General features: G+C 38.9%; 1 protein-coding gene across 1 annotated transcript in view; it reads right to left on the reverse strand.

Moving 5' to 3' along the window:
• Window positions 1–21,516, reverse strand: part of LOC121946660 (paired box protein Pax-7-like) — a 72,925-nt gene that overhangs the window by 35,674 nt on the left and 15,735 nt on the right. Inside the window, exon 6 of the mRNA XM_042491337.1 lies at window positions 2,908–3,107. Within this exon, the coding sequence (XP_042347271.1) occupies window positions 2,908–3,107 (200 nt within the window). The remainder of the gene's footprint in view (window positions 1–2,907; window positions 3,108–21,516) is intronic.

Genomic DNA, 21,516 nt, shown 5'->3' on the forward strand with positions numbered 1-21,516 from the left:
ATGTTAGTTAGCCAGTTAGCACATTAACAATACAACTTATTGTTGAAAGACCAATAAATATCTACCAACAACACAAGCCATCAGGAAACATTTCTGCTTAAGATCTCAATGGCGAAAGAAAATCTGACCTTATAGAACAAGTTAGTTTCCACCTCACTCCCTCCCTTACTTTTGTTTGTCTTCTCATGCGCCAGCCAAGCTGAACAGCCAGTCAGAGACATTTCATTCACAGACAGGCTCCACAGCCGCAGCTGATTCAACATGCTGAGGTGGCATACTAAAGCCAATGAGTGCAGGACACACCGTGGCGACCAGGGCTGTGGACGTGCCCAATGTGGGAGGACAGCTTGGTGTGTCAGGGCTTAAAGACAAAAAAGACAATAACCAGCATAAACCGCTGACAGAAAAATTCTAAACTAATATAAAGTGACATTTGTGTCATGGAACAGCTAACTTCACGGCTACACAGTAATCAATATAGGACTGGGCATAATGGAATATGTGGTTGCCGCTACAAGATCAACTAAGACACACATTCACCTTGCATTTCAATAGCACTTACACGACTCAAAGCTTACAGTACATCATTTGGAAAGAAATTCACCTGTATCTTATCAACACAGTATATTAGCTAATGATATATATTCACTTGCATCATCTGTCCACATTACTCCTTCCTCCTCTTCATGTTGTGCCACAGCATTATCACTGCCACTATCGTTACAAACACGTTGTAGCATCAGCCTCGAGTACTTTTTCTTTTAGTCCCTGACTTTTTCTTCTCCAACTTTTCATTTTTTAGCTCTTTTGCCTGTCTAAGTTGTAATGTTGTGTTTACATTCTAATTAATCTACTCTTTCTGTCTTGATTTTATTTATTTCCTGCTTGGCTTCTGACATTACATGATGGACCAATCCACTTAAAAGGGCAGGGGGAGGTACGCTGTACCACTGGCGCTAAGCGCCATATATTTGCATTTGTGCCCTCTGTTGCCTGCCAGTGTAAATATCTTAAATGATGCTGTCTAAATTTAAAACAAATCACAAAATATGCATGTGTGGCAGCCAGAACATCCAGATGGCCAATCCGTCCCTGATAGTACCAGTATTTCAAAAATGTGCAAAACTGTGTCCTTAATACATGTAGTTGGCTGTTCATTTGTCAACTTTGGTAAATAGCACTTAACAGCACGGGTCACTGGTCACAGCTCATAGCCTCCTCCTAACTTTTCCACTAAACTGTTCATTATCAGCAGATTGATTTGGTAACTCCTCTCTCTTGCTGAAACCTGTCAGTGAATGTAGGAGGACAAGGTGCATAAAGAATTCCAAGGTCTGCAGGTAGCAGAGCCCACACTGTGTGGACTGTTTTTTATGCCATACTGATTGCTCACTCTGGGTTTTCCTGGGTCTTGATTGATCCACGTTTCTGTTGTAGATTAAAGCTCCCGTGAGACAGCCTGGACCCTTCTGTGATCTGCTGGGCATTTTACAATGAATGGTGGGATTGAAAGTGGTGGGAAATCTAGATTCCAGCCAAGATTTCAGGGAGTGAGACATGCATGAGGAATGCAGCCCCCACCCGACTGCTGAACACCTAACAGCTGTCGTTAGAGCTCAACCATATTTTCTCCAGCACCACTGCTACACTGTGAAGTTGTCAAACCCTAACAAAGACCAAAGACAGGTTCCTGGGCTGAGATGTGAACAGCTGGCAGACACTGCGGGATTTCAGTGAATGTATGAGTAATAATTGAACAATACAAATCAATCCAACCATTTAGGTTAACAGAACTGCTTGAGAAAGATTGTTTTTAGAGCACAAAGAAAAGTAAAAATAAAAACCAGTGCAGCTCCTAACTGCTGAACACCTGAAAACAAAACTGAGGAGGTAACTTTGGAACTGTTTACTTTCAATACCTTCATACTTTTTGGGGAGTTTATCCTTAGTCAAGGTGAGGAATCTAAGGACAGAGGGATGCTGTATGCTTTAAAGCCCTCTGAGGCAAATTGTGATTTGTGATAATGAATAAAATTTCCTTGACTTGACTTGACTTGACTTGACTTGTTAGCACAAAATATTGTCCAAATGGATCTGTGGCCCCAACTGAGTGAGACAAAAACATCTCACAGGACAGAGAGTGAGCAGAATAGTGTTTCTGGAAAGAGACACTGCTGTGGGTTTTTAGAATCACTTATTTTTTGGCTTTCTAACAACACAAGCTATCACATGTTCACACCCCAACTCCTCACATGGTGCTGCTATCAGACACCTTTTGCATCTACTTATTACACTCTAGGTAACCTTCTCCATCAGCTACTAACATTCCAGGATGCCGTGACCATGATGTCAACAAATGCACATTGTGGGATGACACTGCATGGTCCTTATGTTTACACACCAGCACATGGCAACACATGGACTACCATGATGGTTGGGATTAGGCAGCAAAGTCACAAATGGTTAGGTTTAGGCACAAGAGGCACATGGTTGTTAACTCCGAACTCCTGCACAAAAGTCAAGTGTTTGTGGGATCCATCCACCTCCCAGACTGTCCACGTTGTAACTGCATTTGTAATCCTTATATTATGTTGTTACCAGCAACGTTATTACTTGATGCTATCCTTTCGGGTTTAATGCACACACCACCAGTTTCGTCTGGCCGCATTCTTAAGCGCGACCTGTGCACATTGCATGCTGACGTGCCCAGTGCTGTTTGGCCATCCGCCAGCATATAATAACAACACCACCGGTTCTATCTGAGCACATTCTCAGCTGATGCTGGAAGGTGGCTTTTGGAGTCACGTTTGTACATCGAAAGCACTGACAGAACAGACATGAGAACAAGTTGATCATGGTTATGTATGTATGTATGTATGTATGTATGGATGGATGGCAGCGAGTTACCTGGACCCTGGCCTCTGTGAGTTTGGTCCTCTGGGCCAGCTCCTCCCTGGTGTAGATATCAGGGTAGTGGGTTCTTTCGAAAGCCTTCTCTAGCTCCTCAAGCTGCTCTGCTGTGAATGTGGTCCGACTCCTTCGCTGCTTCCTCTTCAGGGGGAGGTCAGGCTCCGACTCCACGTCTGACACTTCATCCATCCGGCTGCCTGGACAAACACATTAACATTGGAACAGAGAATGTCATCACTCTGTGTCAGTATATTTTATAGTCAGTAAGTAAAAATGTAATGAATAAAAGACTGAGATAGAGGATGGGATGCAGCCTATGGTTTCCTGAATCAAAGTCAACTTTTTGTACATTTGCAATGGTATAAAAACAACATGCTACTTCCCACAATGATATTCACAATGATATGATTAGATCATGAGGCTCACTATTTTAAATGGTAAAAAGATGCTGATTGTATTACTGTTTTTTTTCTTCCTGGCCATCTACTGAATACAATAATACAATAATTACAATAATACAATATTACAATAAGTATTAAAATAATACTTATTGATCAAACTGTCAGTTCCTTGAAACTGAATCTAATACCATTATTTTGCATGGTTATTGACATAGAGAAACTAATGCCTCATTTCCACAGCATGGTTTGGATGAACTTTACTTTACTTGACCAGGTGCTTCTCTCAAATTTGTTTTCTTCTCCAGATACCACCTCATCATTAGGCAGGTTTCCATTAGGCAGATTTGCACAAAACTGATGCAAAAGTTCTAAACTGTCAATAAAACACAATTGTGAGATTCCAAAAAGCATAGCAATGGATGTTCAAAACATTAGCAGGTTTATTTCTATTGCAGCCACCGCACTAGCTGTCATTATTTATAATCCAAGGCCACGTAAGTGGATTTCACAGGGGAATTGTGGATTCAAACTTCCAGATGATCTGCTCAATTTTTGAAGAATTATGTGATACAGTAACACCTCTTGTAGCATCTGCTGCATCATTAACGAGCCAGTTCCTACTATGTGACCTAGAAAAGCCAAAAAAGTGTTTCCATTGCAGTTTTGCCAAATATCGCTTTTTGCAGTATCCTGAAATACTGTACCACCTCATGCAAGTGTAAAAATAGTTTTGCAATAGTTTTTGAGGTGGTAACAAAAAGTACCTGCTACCAGGTACTTTAGACTTTCACCAGTGGAAACCTAAAAAAAAGCGAGTCAAGTGGACCTGTGCTGTAACAAGCAGTAGAACACACATACATGTTCAAGCCACAGAGTGGCTTGAACATGTATGGAGCTCTCTGTGGCTTGAACATGTATGGAGCTCTACTTTATATGAAATGTCAGTTTATCAAAATTAGACTCCAGTTCTTCTGGTGGTATGCAGTACAAAGGCTTTCACATGTTACTCTTAAGGTGCACTATCACTGTTTCTTGTGCACTGGCCCCTCTCAAAGGCTATCACTGGGAACAAGTAGGAACAACATGGAAGCTACAAAGAATGATGGGTTGCATTTTAATGCTATGTGCATTTAAACAAGCTTTGATACTGTTTTCAGTTTACTTTTAATATTATTCTATTTTTTATATATTTTATATATTATATTTTTTTATTTAAGCTAGGTGATTCTACATGGAAACAGTTAACATTAATACCATTTTACACTTAACATGTGATCAAAAATTGATATCTAGTACATGGATTATTAAAAAGTTTCTTACCATTGACTTTGCTGTGGCTGCACTGATACTGTACCCTCGGCTCGCCCTGATTGTGGTCTTGGTTTGCTGTGGTCCCGTCTGAAGCTATACCTGTGTTCGTGCTTGATACAACCTTCTTCTGCCATTATTATATGAGTCACGCCTCCACTATCAATATACACATGGCACTCTTATCAACACCCACAATATTATCATAGAGTGCATTTAGTTTATTTTACACGTATCGTTATTGTAATATGACATGCATCTGTTTCCATTATTACCGTGCCTCTCTCCCCTCTCTCCCACACACAAAGCATCTACACACTGTCCTACGCAAACTCACTACACAGCACCTATACACTGCCCTACACAAACACACAAAGCATCTACACACTGTCTTCCACAAACTCACTACACAACATCTACACACTGTCTTCCACAAACTCAACACACAACATCTACACACTGTCCTACGCAAACTCACTACACAGCATCTACACACTGTCCTACACAAACACACAAAGCATCTACACAACATCCACACACTTTTCCACACAAATCACAACACAGCATCTACACACTGTCCTACACAAAGACACTACACAGCATCTACACAGCATCTACACACTGTCCTACACAAAGACACTACACAGCATCTACACAGCATCTACACAATGTCCTACACAAACACACAAAGCATCTACACACTGTCCTACACAAAGGCATCACACAGGTTTGTGTATGATCACCGGTCGAGCTCACAGCGCATCAAAATGCATCACTGTATTAAGTACGTTTAACAGCTACTGCAAATTCTAAATTAAGGCCAAATTTTCATTAAACAAAACTGACAATATTTTGCTGTCAGGGTTGATTAAGTTAATAAATATGTCAAAAACAGAATTTTTGACATATTTATTAATTCTGCCATCATGTAGTCTTTAGCAGGAAATGGAAAAAGAGCATCTTTAAGCATAATTTTTCGCTTTCATGTATGCCTCAATTAGCCTTTGAAAAACGCCATTTCAGATTTTTGTATGGTGTCTAGATGAAGTATGCAAATTTTTGTGAATTCTGGTCCTGGTAGTGTAGTTAAACATGCTTTTGCCTCCTCAGACATTGTGCTGTGTGGGTTAGAAACACAATATTTCAAAGATTAATTATAATTTTTAGTCCACAAAGTTCGACAGATGGATTCTCATGGATTTGTTTTTTGTTTTCCTACTTCTCGGTAGGTATGTTTAGCTTAGCTATTTTGGTTAGGCTTAATCTTCTTGCTCCTCAAAATGCTCGGCCCTATCCCATTGCTATGCAGCAGATATATTTCCACATTAGATATTGCTTAGTAGTTAATAATGTAATAAATTGCTCATAACTTTTTACATTACATACAAAACTGTTATTACTTCATGTGCTCATGGTTTTCTTACATTATGTGCTGATTATTACATTTTTTACATTGAAATTGTTACATTATGCACTGTTGTTACATTATGTGCTTCATCTACCAATAAGAAATTCAGTGGTTCAAAGCCAGGTCACATCATGAGGCAGTGATGGTGACCTCCACTGTAATACACATGTTCTCAACTTCCATCAGACACAGAAAGAAGCCGGCACAGGAGGAGGGACAAATGATGCTTCAAACAGCACAGCATTCCTGAGTGCTTATTTATATGACAAAACAATTTTTCTTGTGCTTGCTAAGTAAAATTTTATATCAAAACCTGCACGCCCTAGCATCTCTCGGGGCCTGGTACTGAGAGTTGGAGGGGAATGAGGGGTGCTAATCTCTCCAGACCACCTTGGTGATGTGTGTAGCACCATTCTTCCAATGTGCCTCAGGGCAATCCCAGACAAACACACTGGCAGGCTGAAAATAGTCCCCAAAGTATTTATTGTGCAGCTGATTTCTCTCTCATACAATGCATCCATGCTGCTGTTCAGAAGGAGCCATGGAAGATTATCTGACACATGCACATATCCATTTGGAAATGAGTGTGCCCACTGCAAACCAGGATTGAACAGTAGATAGAATGACATGTAATGCTCCACTGTAAAGTAGAGGTGTGCACATGTATCATTGTCTGTATCTGTTTAACCCACAAAATCAACAATCTCTGTATGACTATTTACATGGAAGACCAGATGTGGGCAACTGTTGTATTTTTTAACCAAATATTTGTTGGAAATGGAACTGTTGTGCTCTCCATGCATCACATTGATTTAATCATACTAAACCAGTCAGTCATTTTCTGTAACCGCTCGTCCTCGTAAGGGTTGTGGGGGGCGGGGGGGCTGGAGCCAATCCCAACTGTCATCAGGCAGAAGGCGGGGTACACCCTGGGCCGACCTGGACAGTTCACCAGACCATCGCAGGGCCGACACATATATAGACAGACAACCATACACGCTCACAGTCACACCTAAGGGCAACTTAGAGTCACCAGTCAACCTGAGCTGCCTGTCTTTGGACTGTGGGAGGAAGCTGGAGACCCCGGAGAGAACCCATGCAGACACGGGGAGAACATGCAAACTCACACAGAAGCCCCCCGCCCTGACCGAACCCCGTTCCGAACCCCTTGCTGTGAAGCAACAGTGCTAACCACAAACCATTAATTGTAAAATATATTTCCAGATCCTCATCCTTTAAGTTTTATAAAATGGTGGGGACTGTTATAGGGACATCCATTTTTAAAAAAAAACTCTGACAAGGTAAGGAGTATGGATTTTTTTATAGTAATATATTTGATGTGCCCGTAAATATGTTGGATATATAAAGTATTTTTGTAAAATCAAATCTCTCCCTCCCCCTCCCTCTCTATCTCTCTTTCTCTCTCATTAAATAGATAAATAAATAATAAATATATAAAAATTTAAATGAGTCAGTATAGTTCAATAAATAAATACGTTTTTTTTAAATGCTTTTTAAAGGACTACTCTATTTCCATCTTTTTTCAAATAAACGGGAGTGTCTCAACATTCTTGAAATGTGTGTGTGTGTGTGTGTGTGTGTGTGTGTGTGTGTGTGTGTAACAAAAAGATGGTGGTAAAGTAAAAAAAAGCAAGTAGTTCTATGGTTTTTTTGGTCTGATGCATTTTTAAATGTGAGAGTTGAGCAGATGGATGATGTGAGTTAATGACATGTCCCTTTCTGCATAATTTATCATCTCAATCTGACCAGGTTTTAGACACACCTCACAATGAACTGGCAGGATTCCTGTTGTTGCAGAGTGCAGAGACTTTCAGGTGAGAGATCTGTTGGCAGAGGAAAGAGGTCTGCAGCAGAGCAGAGGTTTGCACATGTGCAGTGCTATATTTAGGCAGAGGTGAATATTTTTCCGCAGTTTGTTTGTTTGTTTGTGTGTTTGTCTGAGTGCATTCATTGTGTGCAGAAGTAAGTCAAGTGCTGGTGAAGTAAGAAAGAAAAGGCCCATCAAACTGGCTTAGCCAACTACAGGGTTGGCTCTGTAGTTTAATTAAACAAGGAATTATGGGATTAGTGCGAGGCTCCCATTACAGGCCACTGGAAGAGTCTCAGGGAGAGTATCTTTTTGTATTCCCCCTGGCTGCCCCCCTTGAAAGCTACCACTAGAGAATTCTCAACGGATTACAAGTGGCTGCAGGACATGCTGCTGCATTAATTAAATCAATTCTTTCACCATTTAGTTGCTGCAAAGATTTGCTTTCCTAAAATCCAAGGTAAAAAAAAACATATATTTATACACATTTACAGAAAGCCCCCATATACAGTATATGTCTTGTTTGTTGCTAGTAGGTTGGTGGAGGGATTTAGGTGGGGGGATGGAGAAGGGGTGGGGGTTGCTGCAAAGCAATTTGGCACTAACTCAGCGTGACAACACTTGAGGCCGCTGCAGTGGGCTGGGATCACTTTCCAAAAGGTACCTCCGAGTCCTCGGGGTGCTGCTGCGACAGGATAGACTCTATTTGTTTCCCCTCCACATGCTTCTGGATTTAGGGGAGGAGAGGGGCAGAGGTGGGAGAGAGGGAGGGAGGGTTGGGAGTGAAAATGAGGCGTCCGCCCCTCACAGTATTTTCTGTCTCTGACTCTTCCTCTCTGTCTTTGACGGCCCACACTATGTGGATCTGGTATCCAAGTAAAAAAAGCAGCCATAAGGCTTTTTATTTCTTGTTCATATATTTTTTCTTGTTTTGAATCATCTTGTTACCAAAGCAGTCATCCTGTTTGTCCTTGCAGAGTTTTAAGGAGTAATGTTAGCAGTCAACATATTCACAGTCACAGACTGCATGTACAGCCAACACAATGCTGGAACAGGTGCACAATTTTACAAGCTGTCAACTAGATGTTAATACAATATTTGTTTCTACCACCAACATTAAATGAAGGTGGACTGGAAACTGAAGGGTATTACAATTTGATTTGATTTTTACCAGAATATTTTTGTTCTTTTTGCTTTTAGGCTTTGTGCTTTTGCCATGTCTTTGATGACTCATTAGTGAATTTTTTGAATTTGTTGATGTGTGAACTGTGAAACCTGACAAAAATGGCCTGATTTCTTTCAAAACCCAGGGATGAGCAATATAAAAAGGAATGGCCCAAAAATTAACAAGAAATTTGTAAAAAGTTACAAGCAAAAAAAAAACAAAAAACAACCCTTTTCTAAAAAAGGTAACGTAATATATATATATCTATATATATATATATATATAGATATATAAACTAGGAGATATAATATATAATTACAATATTACAATATACAATATATAATTAGGAGATTTGTAGTTTTCTGGTCATTTTTCCTTGTTTTTTGATCATAGCAAATAATCCCATCCATTTTATTTTCAGATTATTTCCTTGTCCCCTTTTACTGTTTTTTTTTCTTGCCAAGTTGCTCATTATGTTTGGTTTTTTGTCATTTGTTTTTTTAAGAAGTCAAACCAATTTTCAGAGGTTAATACTAGTTAAAGGCATCTGAATGTAGCACAAGAAAACTAATGTCAACCCAGGTGTCAAAATGTTAATATGGGTCAGTATGTCTTGGAAATCTAACATCTGTGTTTGTTTGTTTGTTTGTTTGTTTGTTTGTTTGTAGATCCCTCGAGCCAGCCTTCAATAGGATGATCTCATGATAAAAAAATGTGAAGCATCAAAATGATCAGTTATTGTGCACATTTCTTTAGTCAGCTGTATGTCAGCGTGGTCCAACAAATCCTCTGAAAATGACTTACCAAAAGGAATACACTGCTGACTTTATCAGACGTCTCCAGCCTTTGTGGTGTGAGGCTTTGGAGGACATCATGAAAGTGTCATGTGAGATGTGAGAGCTGTGGGAGCATTAACTTGGTGTGTGGGAGGCTTTTTCAATACTTATATGGCCTTTGTATGTAAACATACCAGGTACAGTTATCATGCACATCAAAACAAAGATCTGGATGTTTGTATGCAAGACGTATGTACTCTTCAGATCTAGGTTTCAGTAATGTATAGTCATCATAGCTATGTATTAAAGGTTTCAGAAAATGGATCATTTTTTTCTGTCTTTCCTTGAGTGCTGTCTGTCCATGCTGATTATTTCTATTTATTTGTAGGTTTTGAAATATCTGTCTTTGAGATTTCTACTTTCAAACTGATACCATGGAGCGAAATGAGATAGAGATTGTAGCACTCATGGTGCTGAAATCTGAGAAAATAATCCAACAGAGTAGTGTTATTCCAAAGGGGGTGTCCCAGTGACTCTAAATAATCCAAAAACCTCACTGTCAACATGGTTTTTTGAGGTATTTTTTGTTTTTGATCAGAATTTCTTTCTTTGCAACACTAATAATAATTATTAATGGGAAAATAGACCTGCATTTCTATAGAGCATTTTCAGTCTTCTAACCACTCAAAGCACTTTTACACCACATGTCACATTCACCCATTCCCACACACACAAGTTCAAACACCGATGATATAGCCAGGTGGGGTTCAGTATCTTTGCCCAAAGACACTCCGACATGCAGACTGGAGGAGCTGTGATCAACCTGCTCCACCTCCTGAGCCACAGCCGCCCCATTTAATAATTATAATCATAACGTTTTCAAAATGTATATGGAGACAGCTGAAAAAACAAGCAGCCAGTTTAGCACCCTTTAACGCCTGTATCAACATCAGTTTTCTTATGCTGCATTCAGATGCCTTTCAACAGCATTTAGATCTCTGAAACCTGAGAAAAGTGGTTTCATCTCTTTCAAAAAGAAGTGGAAAAAATGAGCAACTTGGCAAGACATGTCCCATAAATATGAAAATGAGTAAATGGTGAAAAAAAAATAATCTGGGGGAGGGTGGGGTAGATTATTAGATATGATTAGATATGATTAAAAAAAGAGAGAGAGAAATGTTCAGAACACTATATTTATATTTCTCTTAATTATATATTTCAAAATTATGTCAGAAAAAAGAAAACATATTTATTAACGTTTTAGCACTTTCTTGAGGTCATTTTTCTGTATGTTTTGCTTTGTTTTGTTTGTGTTGGTTTAGGTGTGTTTTCTTTACTTTTCTTTTTTCTTTTTTCTTTTCTTTTTTGTGCTTATTTGCAGGTCATTTTCTTGGAACTTTACTAATTTTGTGCTATTTTTTGGGCTATTTCTTTTTAAGTTGCTCATTGCTCCATTCCTGTGTTTTGAAAGAAATTGTCAGGTATCAAAGGGTTACTAGTGAGGAAACATCTGATCATAAAATAAGCAGGTGAGAAGAAACACTGTATTAAAGCAATCAAATTTCATATGAATAATGTGCATTTTGCCTTGAAATTTGTCCTGCCAGAGTAGAGACGTTTAAAAACTGGGTCAGCTGAGAGCAGAGCTGAAAAGCAGAGTTGAAAAGCAGAGCTCACTGTGATTGGACGGGGAAATGGCACAGTGTAAGCGCGGCCGCACTGACAACCTGAACAGCAGTGGTGGTTTGGTATTTCGAGCTTGCGGCAGTTCCACGCTCACTTTGGAGGGCAGCACAATGCGGTTCCCCAGGATGAAGGAGAATAAAGTTTGACAGGCTGGTGGATCAGGAGGGTCAGCTCTTCTCTCCAGCTGATAATGGAAAGCAGAGATTATGGTAATGAGACAGACGCCTAGAGCCGATAGAGGGGCTAAACCTGGACTTCATCTTTGTCTCCACCAGATCCCTCGATTGGCATGCTATGTCTTATCGGGACACACACACTAGCAAGGTTTGCAATAGGGCTGTGATATAAATAACACACTGTACTTGTGTTACTGAGAGAATATGATTAGTAGATAGTAATAGAAACATTCATGCTTATTGTGTGTAGCAACTACACACACACACACACACACACACACACACACACACTTCCTCTAAAAAACAAATCGAATTTAACAATTACCAAAAGCCAGTTAATCACTGATGCAGTAAAATGGGACATTATGATTATTTAATAACAGCTGTAATTCCATAGATATGTTCTAGGGAGAGTGATTTATCACCAAATTAAAACGCAATTTCAGAATGTGCAGTGTGTGCTTTGTCCTCCCTCCCTTTTATTTAACTTTAACTAAAGAATCAATCTAAAACTTTATCCACTTGAACAGAGTTTTTGTTTGGTTGGGATCAAACAAATCTGTGGGTACTGAATGAAAAGCCTCCCAGCAGGATCAACCTGTCAGCAGGAAGCACAGACAGGAAACTGCTTAGCACTGGTGTTAATGATGTAGTTTCACAAAAAAACTATAGAACTGATTAATTGGGAAACCTTAGTGAAATGTAAAAGATCTGTTATTTTGTGTTGATTCAAGAACTGCAGCCAGCGTACTCATACATCTCACCACTGAGACAATTTAAAAGAGACACAAGAAATGAAGGCTCTGTTTGTTATTCTATTTATTTAATTAATTAAGTATCTATTTTATACATTTTTTGTATTTTATATTCCCCATCAAAAAGGTCTACATGCTGTCTCAAAGCCATCTCTCCAATGCCTGGACTCAGTTCTGTTTGGGCAACACTGGGCAGCAACATTCTCAAAATTTTGCTAAAATGTTCTCTTAATTTTCAGTGAAGAGAAAAGTGAAAGTATTAATACCACACTGTAAAAATACTCTGTTACTAGTAAATGCTCTGCACGGAAAATGTTATTTAACTAAAAGTATGTACAATCAATGAAATGTATGTAAGTATTACAAGTTAAAGTAAAAGTAATAATACAGTAAAGTTTAAATAAATGTAATTCATAAAATAAAATAGCTAAGCAGTAAGTCTTCAAATCTGAGAGGCTGGGATCATGAAAATCTTTTGCGTGAAAAAAATACAATCAATTGTAAAAACTGTTGGCAATTAATTTTTAAATTAACTAATAGTTTCTAGTTTATTTCATATGGTTTGTGTATACAACTCTTAATTTTAAAAGAATTAAAAGAAAGTAGAAAGTAGTAGTAGAATAAAAAATGCAATATTTCCATTTGAAGTGTAGTGAAGTAGAAATGGAAAGTGGCATAAGTGACGTGAAAATACCCTAAAATTTGGTAAAAGTATAGTACTTGAGTAAATTTACTTAATTATATTCCAGCTCTGGTCAGGAGAAGGATGCACAGTAAATGAAATTACAGTAACTGGGTTTCAAAGGACCAAGTTTCTTTAACCTGCAAATTTAATATTCCAGTTGTTAGAATTAATCAAAAACATCATCAAAATTTGATTGTATGATATTTATGTATTTTTTAAATGTTCCTTGTAAAAAACACAAGACAACAATGGTGAATCCCAGCAATCGCTGTGTGCTAAAAAAATGAAAAAAGGAGAGAAACTTTGTTCATAAATCATTTTTTGTGTGAGGCCCACTAAATCCTAAATGTAGTCATATTTACTGCATTTAAAAACCACCATGTGTTACTGTTTTTGTTTCTGCAGGTTTTGGGAACATCATTTACTGTAGTGATGTTGTCTGTATAGTTTTATCTCGTCACTGTGAAGAAGACCTTGTGAGGACACAGGTGGCATTTTAAAATATTAATATGCCCAGCTAAAACTAAGGATTTTAATATTTTTGATCCCTTTATTGTTCACTTAACTTACAATAAAGTAGTGACATAGTGACAGAGGACTCACAATGTTTTTTCAGAGTGGACAGGACTCCGTTGATGGAGGAGCTCTGTGGACAGACAGAGGACACATGCCTTGCTGACTGAAGTGTGTGCACATCGGGGTCTGGGGAAGAGTACTGACAATATTGTTCCCCACTCTGACCAAGACATGAGGACAAAGACTGACAGAGCTCTGGAGAGCTGCATCAAACTAATTATGCTTCATTTTGAAAATCATATTAGTTCCAGTATAATTACACTCAGGATCTGCTTTCAGTGTAGCTCCATAGGCTGTGACCAGTCCAACAGAAGACACTGGCTCAACAGCTGATGAATTTATTAGTGAAAAGACATTATTTGGTTGGTACTTGAGTTTAGTCCACAGTTGTTGTTTGTGTTTGAGAGAGATGACAGAGGGAGAAAGTGTCTCTGATAACCATCTGTGTCTGTGCTATCTTCTGAGCCCAAGGGCAGGATTTAACCCACCTTTTACTGATTTAACACTCAGTGCTTTCATACTGTAGCTGCCACACACACCTGCCTTTAACATGGCGCACTGTCAGGTGAAGTCACTTTCATTGAGACTGTCAAGATTCAACGAGAAGCTCACAAATGTGAAACACCAGGTTTTTAAATGAAAAACTGTGATGATTTCAAGAGAAAACAAGAATTGATTTGGTGGTTTATCATTTTTAACAAAGGACCACTCCAGCATTAAGGAAAAAGAGTCTGTTTTCCAGACAAACCAGAGTCAGACGAGTAGATCCCACCTAGCAGGCTAACGTTCCCACAACATTGGCTAATGTTACCTGCAAGTTGCAATAACATTTTAAAGAAAACATTTTCATATAATGTTCAAAGAACATTTTGAGGATGTTTATCATTTCATAAAGTTCCTGTAAGGTTAAATGCTGACTAAGATGTAATGTTTTAACTGCAACATTCTGTATTTATTTTGCTGATGTTGAGAAGTGACAGATCATAGAATGTACTTTTATAAAACATTCCCACAATGTTACATGAGAACAAAGGAAGACCACTTTCAAAGCAACAGTCAGAGCAAGTTATTGAGGCCTAAGATTAATGATCATTTTTAGTTAAAATGTAAATAATGTGATATGATATATTAACAAAGAAAAAAAGACTTTTTTTTTTTTCATTTTTATGATGTTTATGATGTTGATGTTACCTGAACTTGACCCCAAGGAAGGTTGTCATTTAGACATGAGTAGTGAATTTTAAAGACCTTTTAAAATGGCATCACAAAAACTTTCATTTTGAACCCTGTGAGGATGTCACTTGGACATTAATAGTTTACGTTGAAAAGACGTCTTTTTTGGTCATCTTTTTGTGAATGAACTACTGTTAGTCGAACAAGCTTTCCCCTCTTTTCCGTTAGCGAGCCACTTTTTCTTTTTCTCCCTTATAGAAATTACATAAAATATCATCTTAGGGCTCATGCATTTTCGATTTGGAAGTACTTAACTAGAAACCAACCGAAAATTGATTTCTCTGTTATGCTTCACTCTAATATCTGATCTGATCACATTCACTAGATGTCAATAGTAAATGTTATACAGAAAAGGCATTAAAAAACATTTAAAGACATTAAATTGACATCTTCAGATCATACTGATAGATGAGAGAAGCAGCTGTATGTAAGTGAAGGCATGTTTTTTGACCCAACAGAATGAATGGTTAAGTTTGTCTTTCAATGCACCTGATGTTCAGCTGCACTGTCTCCACACAAAGTGTGCCACCCCAATAAATAACCTAACATATATATCTTCCAACAGCTCTCCTAATTAACAGTCCAACTCCAAAAATCTACAGTATTTGTGATAGCAGACACGTAAGTTGTGGCAGCCCGCCACAAATAAACACGAATGGGAAACAGCATACATACATTATAAGCTGATATTAAACATTTTGCAGATACATTCAACTTTTTGTGACTTTGTACAAATATAAATCAAAAATGTTTGCAAATGGGGCGTGTGGTGGCTTAGTTGGTAGAGCAGGCGCCCCATGTACATAAGTTGTGTCCTCACTGCAGTAGCCACTGGTTCAAGTCCAACCTCGGCCCTCTGCTGTCATCCCCTCTCTCTCTCTCCCCCGTCACACTACATCTGTCCTATCAAATAAAGGCAATAAAAGCCCTTATGCTGAAAAAATGTAATTCATGTGGCATCAGCTGCAAACATATTTGCAGTTTGAGATATTTGGTGCTAATTTTAAGCAGACAAGTTGGCTGCATAATAAACTGTTGCCCAAAAATACTGTACACTGTATAGATTGTACTGAATTTAGTGTACACACGCACGTGTCCTCATGCATGTGTGCACATTTATGTACGCTCACATTTTTGCGCTATTGGTTTGATTTCTTTTTTTAAAAAATGGGGAGCAGGCAATCATGCTGAAAACTGAAAATATGTATAATTCTACTTTTGTCTGTAGCATTAACATAAATGTTTAATTATAGTGATTATAAGAATAGTTTCTTGGACATTATCCCCAATTTTTCAAAATAATTTTCCAAAAATTCTCTCCACTTTTTGCAAACTAATCTTCAGTTCTATTAATTTCTTGCAACATGAGGGACATTTCTTGCATTGTTGTTATTTGCCCTTTTCCCCTTATTTTCAAAAGAAAATAAAGCCAATTTGCTGAGGTTTGAAAGGGTTAAATAGCTTGTGAACGGTGTGTTAACGCAGCACAAAAACCTGATGTGGATCCAGGTTTTAAAGTGTTTATAATGTGGACAGGCATATTGATAAATGTCATGTGAATGTCAGACTGAGTCTCAGTCACTTTCAGTGGCATTGAGGCAGAATTCTGAGAGGGAGGATAACTTCAACCAAAAACTACCTGATTGAACAAATACCACTACAAGAGGGTTTTTTTTCTTTGTTTTGTTGTTGGGGTTTTTTGATGATTGGACACTTTAATCAACATGCTGGCTAATTCCTTCCAACATATTTGTCATCAAGAGCAAAATGATGGAGACAAGCTCCCAACAGAGGGACTACAATCCCAGTGTCCACCTCTTGCATGTCCTCAGCAGCAGATGAGCTGTGGCTGGAGGCGTGTGAATAACTGTGGCTGGAGTGAAGTGGAGAGATGCCGGCTGTGGCTCTTTTAGCTGTCTTGTCTAGGCTGTGAAGGCTCTTTGGATGCCTCTTTCTGGTCAGCTGCCCCAATGACAAAGTGGGCTCACCTTAAACAACGGAGGCCCCGGAGCCTTCCAGCGTCTTTCAGTGCCAATAGAGGCAGCACCTCAGGGGGCCATTGGCCATGAAAGACCACAAGCCTCCCCCACCGCACACTGCAGGCCTTCAGTAAACACTTCCAGACTGACTCACTAAAGCTGAGCAGCCAAGCAAAGTGCCGCCTGCATATTGAAGAGTTAAAGAGGTCAAATGGTGCCGAGGCATGACATGGAACACATCGGTGGAGGAGCTTATTGGAACACGACCCATATATATATATATATAGAAGCAATGTTAAAATACATATATATATATATATATATATATATATATAAGCAATGTTAAAATACAGAGTTTGAAAATGAAAGAATGAAAGTAGTTTTGTATCATCTGTCAGTATGATTTGTATAATTTCACCTGCTGTGGTCATGCATTTCTCCAAACCTTCATGTGTTTATTAGCATCAATTCAATGGCAATGCATGCCCATCTCCCATTTAAGAATATTTCTGTATGAAAGGGAGATTTAACAACATTTTCTGGTAAAACTCTACAAAATGTAGATTTTATAGCTTTCAGTTGCTCCTGAAATTTTTTATTCAATCAGTATTTGTTTGTTAGGTCTATGTTATGTCGCTGCAATGGCATTTTTTATTTGACTTGCAGATTTTTATGCCTATACTAACAAAAGAGAGCCTTGAATTGAAGGTCTAAACATTCGACTAATTGAGGCCAAAGCCAAAGTTTTTTAAATTCATTCAAAGAACACAAAAGAAAGTAAAATAAAATCTGCCAGTTGGCACCAGGAGCTGCTCTGTTAACAAAGGCCTCATATTCAAGCCCAAGTGAGCAAAACTGAGCTGAAGCCGAGACCAGCGCAGCAATGCTGCCTCTGCCTCTGCACACGCTCCCATTCACGCAGTTCAGCATTGTTTCTTCCTTTGTTCCAATACAGCGCCAACACAATGGTATTTAGTAACAACAAATGCAGCAAAAGTGTATAGTAAGCAGCAGGAGTGGAGTGTGTATGCAACGTAGGCAGTTTTACAGTGAGTAAAATATTTGCCAAAAGATTTAGAAAGTCTGCACACTCTGTGCTGACAAAAAAAAATGAATGGAAAAATCCCAACTTTTTTTGTTTCACTATAAAAAATGCTCAAGTGCAGCCACTAAATGACGGTCTCTTACAGAAAGCTGTAGGGGCTGTTACAGGCGAGTTGTGTGCTTTTAGTAGATGCTACATAGAACTGGCACTGAACTCAATCCAGCCCACACAAAGATGCTGGCTTTATCAGGGCATTATGTCTTAGCAAACTGCTATTAATGCAAAGTCTTTATCTTCTTTCCTCCCCAGGCACTGGCATGCATGTGTCTTTATTTAGTAGATAAAATATAGCCATAAACAAAAATTGCCGACTGTCAATATAAATACTGATAAAGATTAGAGCTGGGAGCAAATATAATAATAAGAGGCACTCTTAAGATATACTCGACACAGCAAAGCCCTCAGTGGACAGCTGCAGGCTTAAAGAAAGCAATTGCAGAAAGTTTTTAAAGCAATAGAATAATCTTATTTTGGCAGAAAGTACATTAACAATCAGAGCAGCGCAAAGAAAATGAAGTGATTTGTGCTTGTTGACTCTCTTCACAGATTCTGGTTCAGACGCTTTGAAATGCATAGGTTTGTAAGAGATGGAGGGATAGGTGAGCTTTTCATCAGCTACTCATCACTCCAAGAGGAAAAAAGCTGTCGCTCTGTTGATGTCACTTATCATGCCAATCAGAGCCAGCTCTAGCCTTCTCCAGCTGCTCATATATGTGTAATGCACTGTGGATGATGTGTTCTCATAAACCACTGGAATTACCTGAGTCAAAATATCTGAGCTATTTGTAGATTCCTGGTGCTTGTCAAATAATTCTAATTGACAGTAAAATCTACCCGAGCATGCAGAAATTAGCTGCTCAAACACCCTGCACTTTTAAAAGTAGACACATTTAGTTTCATACAGTGTTGTGATTGGTTAGTTGTAACACCAAGAAGCACCACAGATCAGCAATTTCACCATTTTCATTTGTTATTCACTAGCAGCAATGATTTGTTACAGCTTATATTCAATACTTGAAAACATACACATTAGATGTAAAAATATATTTGTTATAAGAATGTATTATTATTATTGTAATAATAATAATAATTAATATTATCATTATTATAGTCAAGTATTAGCTTGCATTTTTTAAACTTTAAGGACATATAGATCATATCAAGGATAAAGCCACATTATTGGTTATTAGCAGGAGGGACCCCACCGCATCTAATATCTAAATTGCGTTATGATTCACTCCAATCTCAGCCTGTTCTCATTCCAAACTCGTAAAATAGCGCCACTTTGACAGTGCCTTTGGCATAAGTCTGCAAAGCCAAAAGGCACCTGTCACATCTTCATGAAACGTGCAGGTGGCATCAGGTTGGAATGCTGCCAGTAACGACGTAATATAAGGAGCACAAGCTCTTGGGCAGGCAGGAAGGATGGCGGATGGATCCAACAAACCCTGGACTTTCATGCAGGAGTCTAGGGTTCACTTCCTATCTGAATGTAATGCTTTTTTAAACACCTTACCATGTTCCTCTTTTGCCTAAACCTAACCCTCCATTCCAGCATGTGTTTGTTGGCATCCTGCTGTTGCCATGTGCTGTTGTGTAAACATAACCACATGCAGCGTCATCCCACGTGCTTGTGTTGACATTACAGTAGCGGCATCCCAGACCATAAAGAGCAGATGCAGAGGGATACCTTTAGCGTAATATGTACACACAAAAGTCCACTGCAAAACGGTAAGTAATGTGACAACTTGGGGTGAGAACATGATTGTTGTGTTTATTTACTAAAGTGGTTAGGCTGCTTTAAGCAAAGTAAGCACTTTGAGGCAAGTTCTCCCAAACATTGGTGATTATCTTTGGGCCAGCAATGATGGTATGTAGAGGAAAGCGACTTGTTAAAACTATAATGTATAAAAAAGGCCAGTTTAGTCTTTGACGAGCACTCATACAAAATACATGTGAGTTAATTGACAAATTTGACTAATACCCATATCTAAGGTATGTTAGTATTTTTTATCTTGTAGTGAGTGTGACTGGTGGACTGAAGTGTGGGTGGATACTTAAACAACACAGTGGTTTCCAGTATAAAACAAACCTTGCTGTTTAAAGCCAAACGCTCCCTCTCACAGCTGGCTGCCCCAAAATGGCCGCACTCAGCACCAGCCATCACTCTCACAGTTGGTGTACGGAGGGAGCAAATTTTTGATTTGCAACACTCAGATGACATGTTTATTGTCTTTGTGTATGAGAGCAAAAAAAGCACAAATGAGGCAGTGAGAAATATTACAAGATAAAGGAGCTAAAGAGCGGAAAATGGGAGCTTTTATGGCCATATGTGGCACAGGCCACAGATGGTTTTTGGGCCAAGGGGATTTGCAGCTCTCAAGGTAACCACTCATTAGGCTTCAGATGCAGCCATTACTATTTTAAATGGTAAATCCTTAAATTCTAGACTTATTGACCACACAAAGCAGTACAGTACACTTTAACACTACATGTCACATTCACCCATTCATACAAACATTCACACACTGGTGGCTGAGCCTAATGTACAAGATGCCACCTGCTATTCAGTTATCATTCACACACACTCACACTCTGATGACGCAGCATCAGGAGCAATTTGGGGTTCAGTATCTTCCCCAAGGATACTTCAACATGTTGCCCGGAGGAGCTGGGGATTGATGCTAACCCTACGATTAGAGGCCGACCCACTCTACCTCTGAGCCACAGCCGCCCCATGAACTGCAACCTGAAACCTTTAAAAAAGAAAATATTTACAGCAACAACCACTGTTGGAGCAAAATCAAGGATTTTAGTATTAAAAGTGGGCTCAGTCTGGATCAGGCTGACAAACCTTTTTCAATTGAATAAAACAAACTCTGTATCCTGATGTTGTTTGACTCTTCAATATACAAAAGGCTTTGATGGGGCAAAACAGACGATTTGCTGTAACCCCGAGACCTTGGACCTGTTGATCCAACAGCAGAAAATTTTTCACAGCTTTCTATCAACAACAGTTATCTCTACCTCCACTATACCAAGAGATATGGATATAAGTGTCCAATGTCCTGGTGACTTCCTGACCTTTCTAGCACAAAACCAACAAATATTGAAGAAGAAATGCCAAAATCTAACAAGCAGATTGTCATGAGGACATCCACCGCCAGGCTAAACTATCCCTTTGCATATGTTTTTGATATCTGACAAGATGAAAAATTTAGATTGCTATCAAATCTAACAGAGCAAACTCATGGTCCCAGAGAATACACTGGTCTGACCAATGAGGAGCCACACTGCACAAAACACTGTGGACTGGGACAAGCATTGGACCAGCATCAGTGTTAACAGACAGACAACACCATGCCTACACTCACGGTTAAAACCTTCCATGACCTGCGGACATTGGTGAAGGAGGCTAAGAGGCAATACAGCGGATAAATCCTGGAAAGCAAAGGAGCCAGGTGACATCCCAGATGCACACTACCGGCCTGTGCTGACCAGATAGCACCAGTGTTTATGAGCGGT

This window comes from Plectropomus leopardus, chromosome 8 (assembly GCF_008729295.1).
Source record: "Plectropomus leopardus isolate mb chromosome 8, YSFRI_Pleo_2.0, whole genome shotgun sequence".
Lineage (NCBI taxonomy): Eukaryota > Metazoa > Chordata > Actinopteri > Perciformes > Serranidae > Plectropomus > Plectropomus leopardus.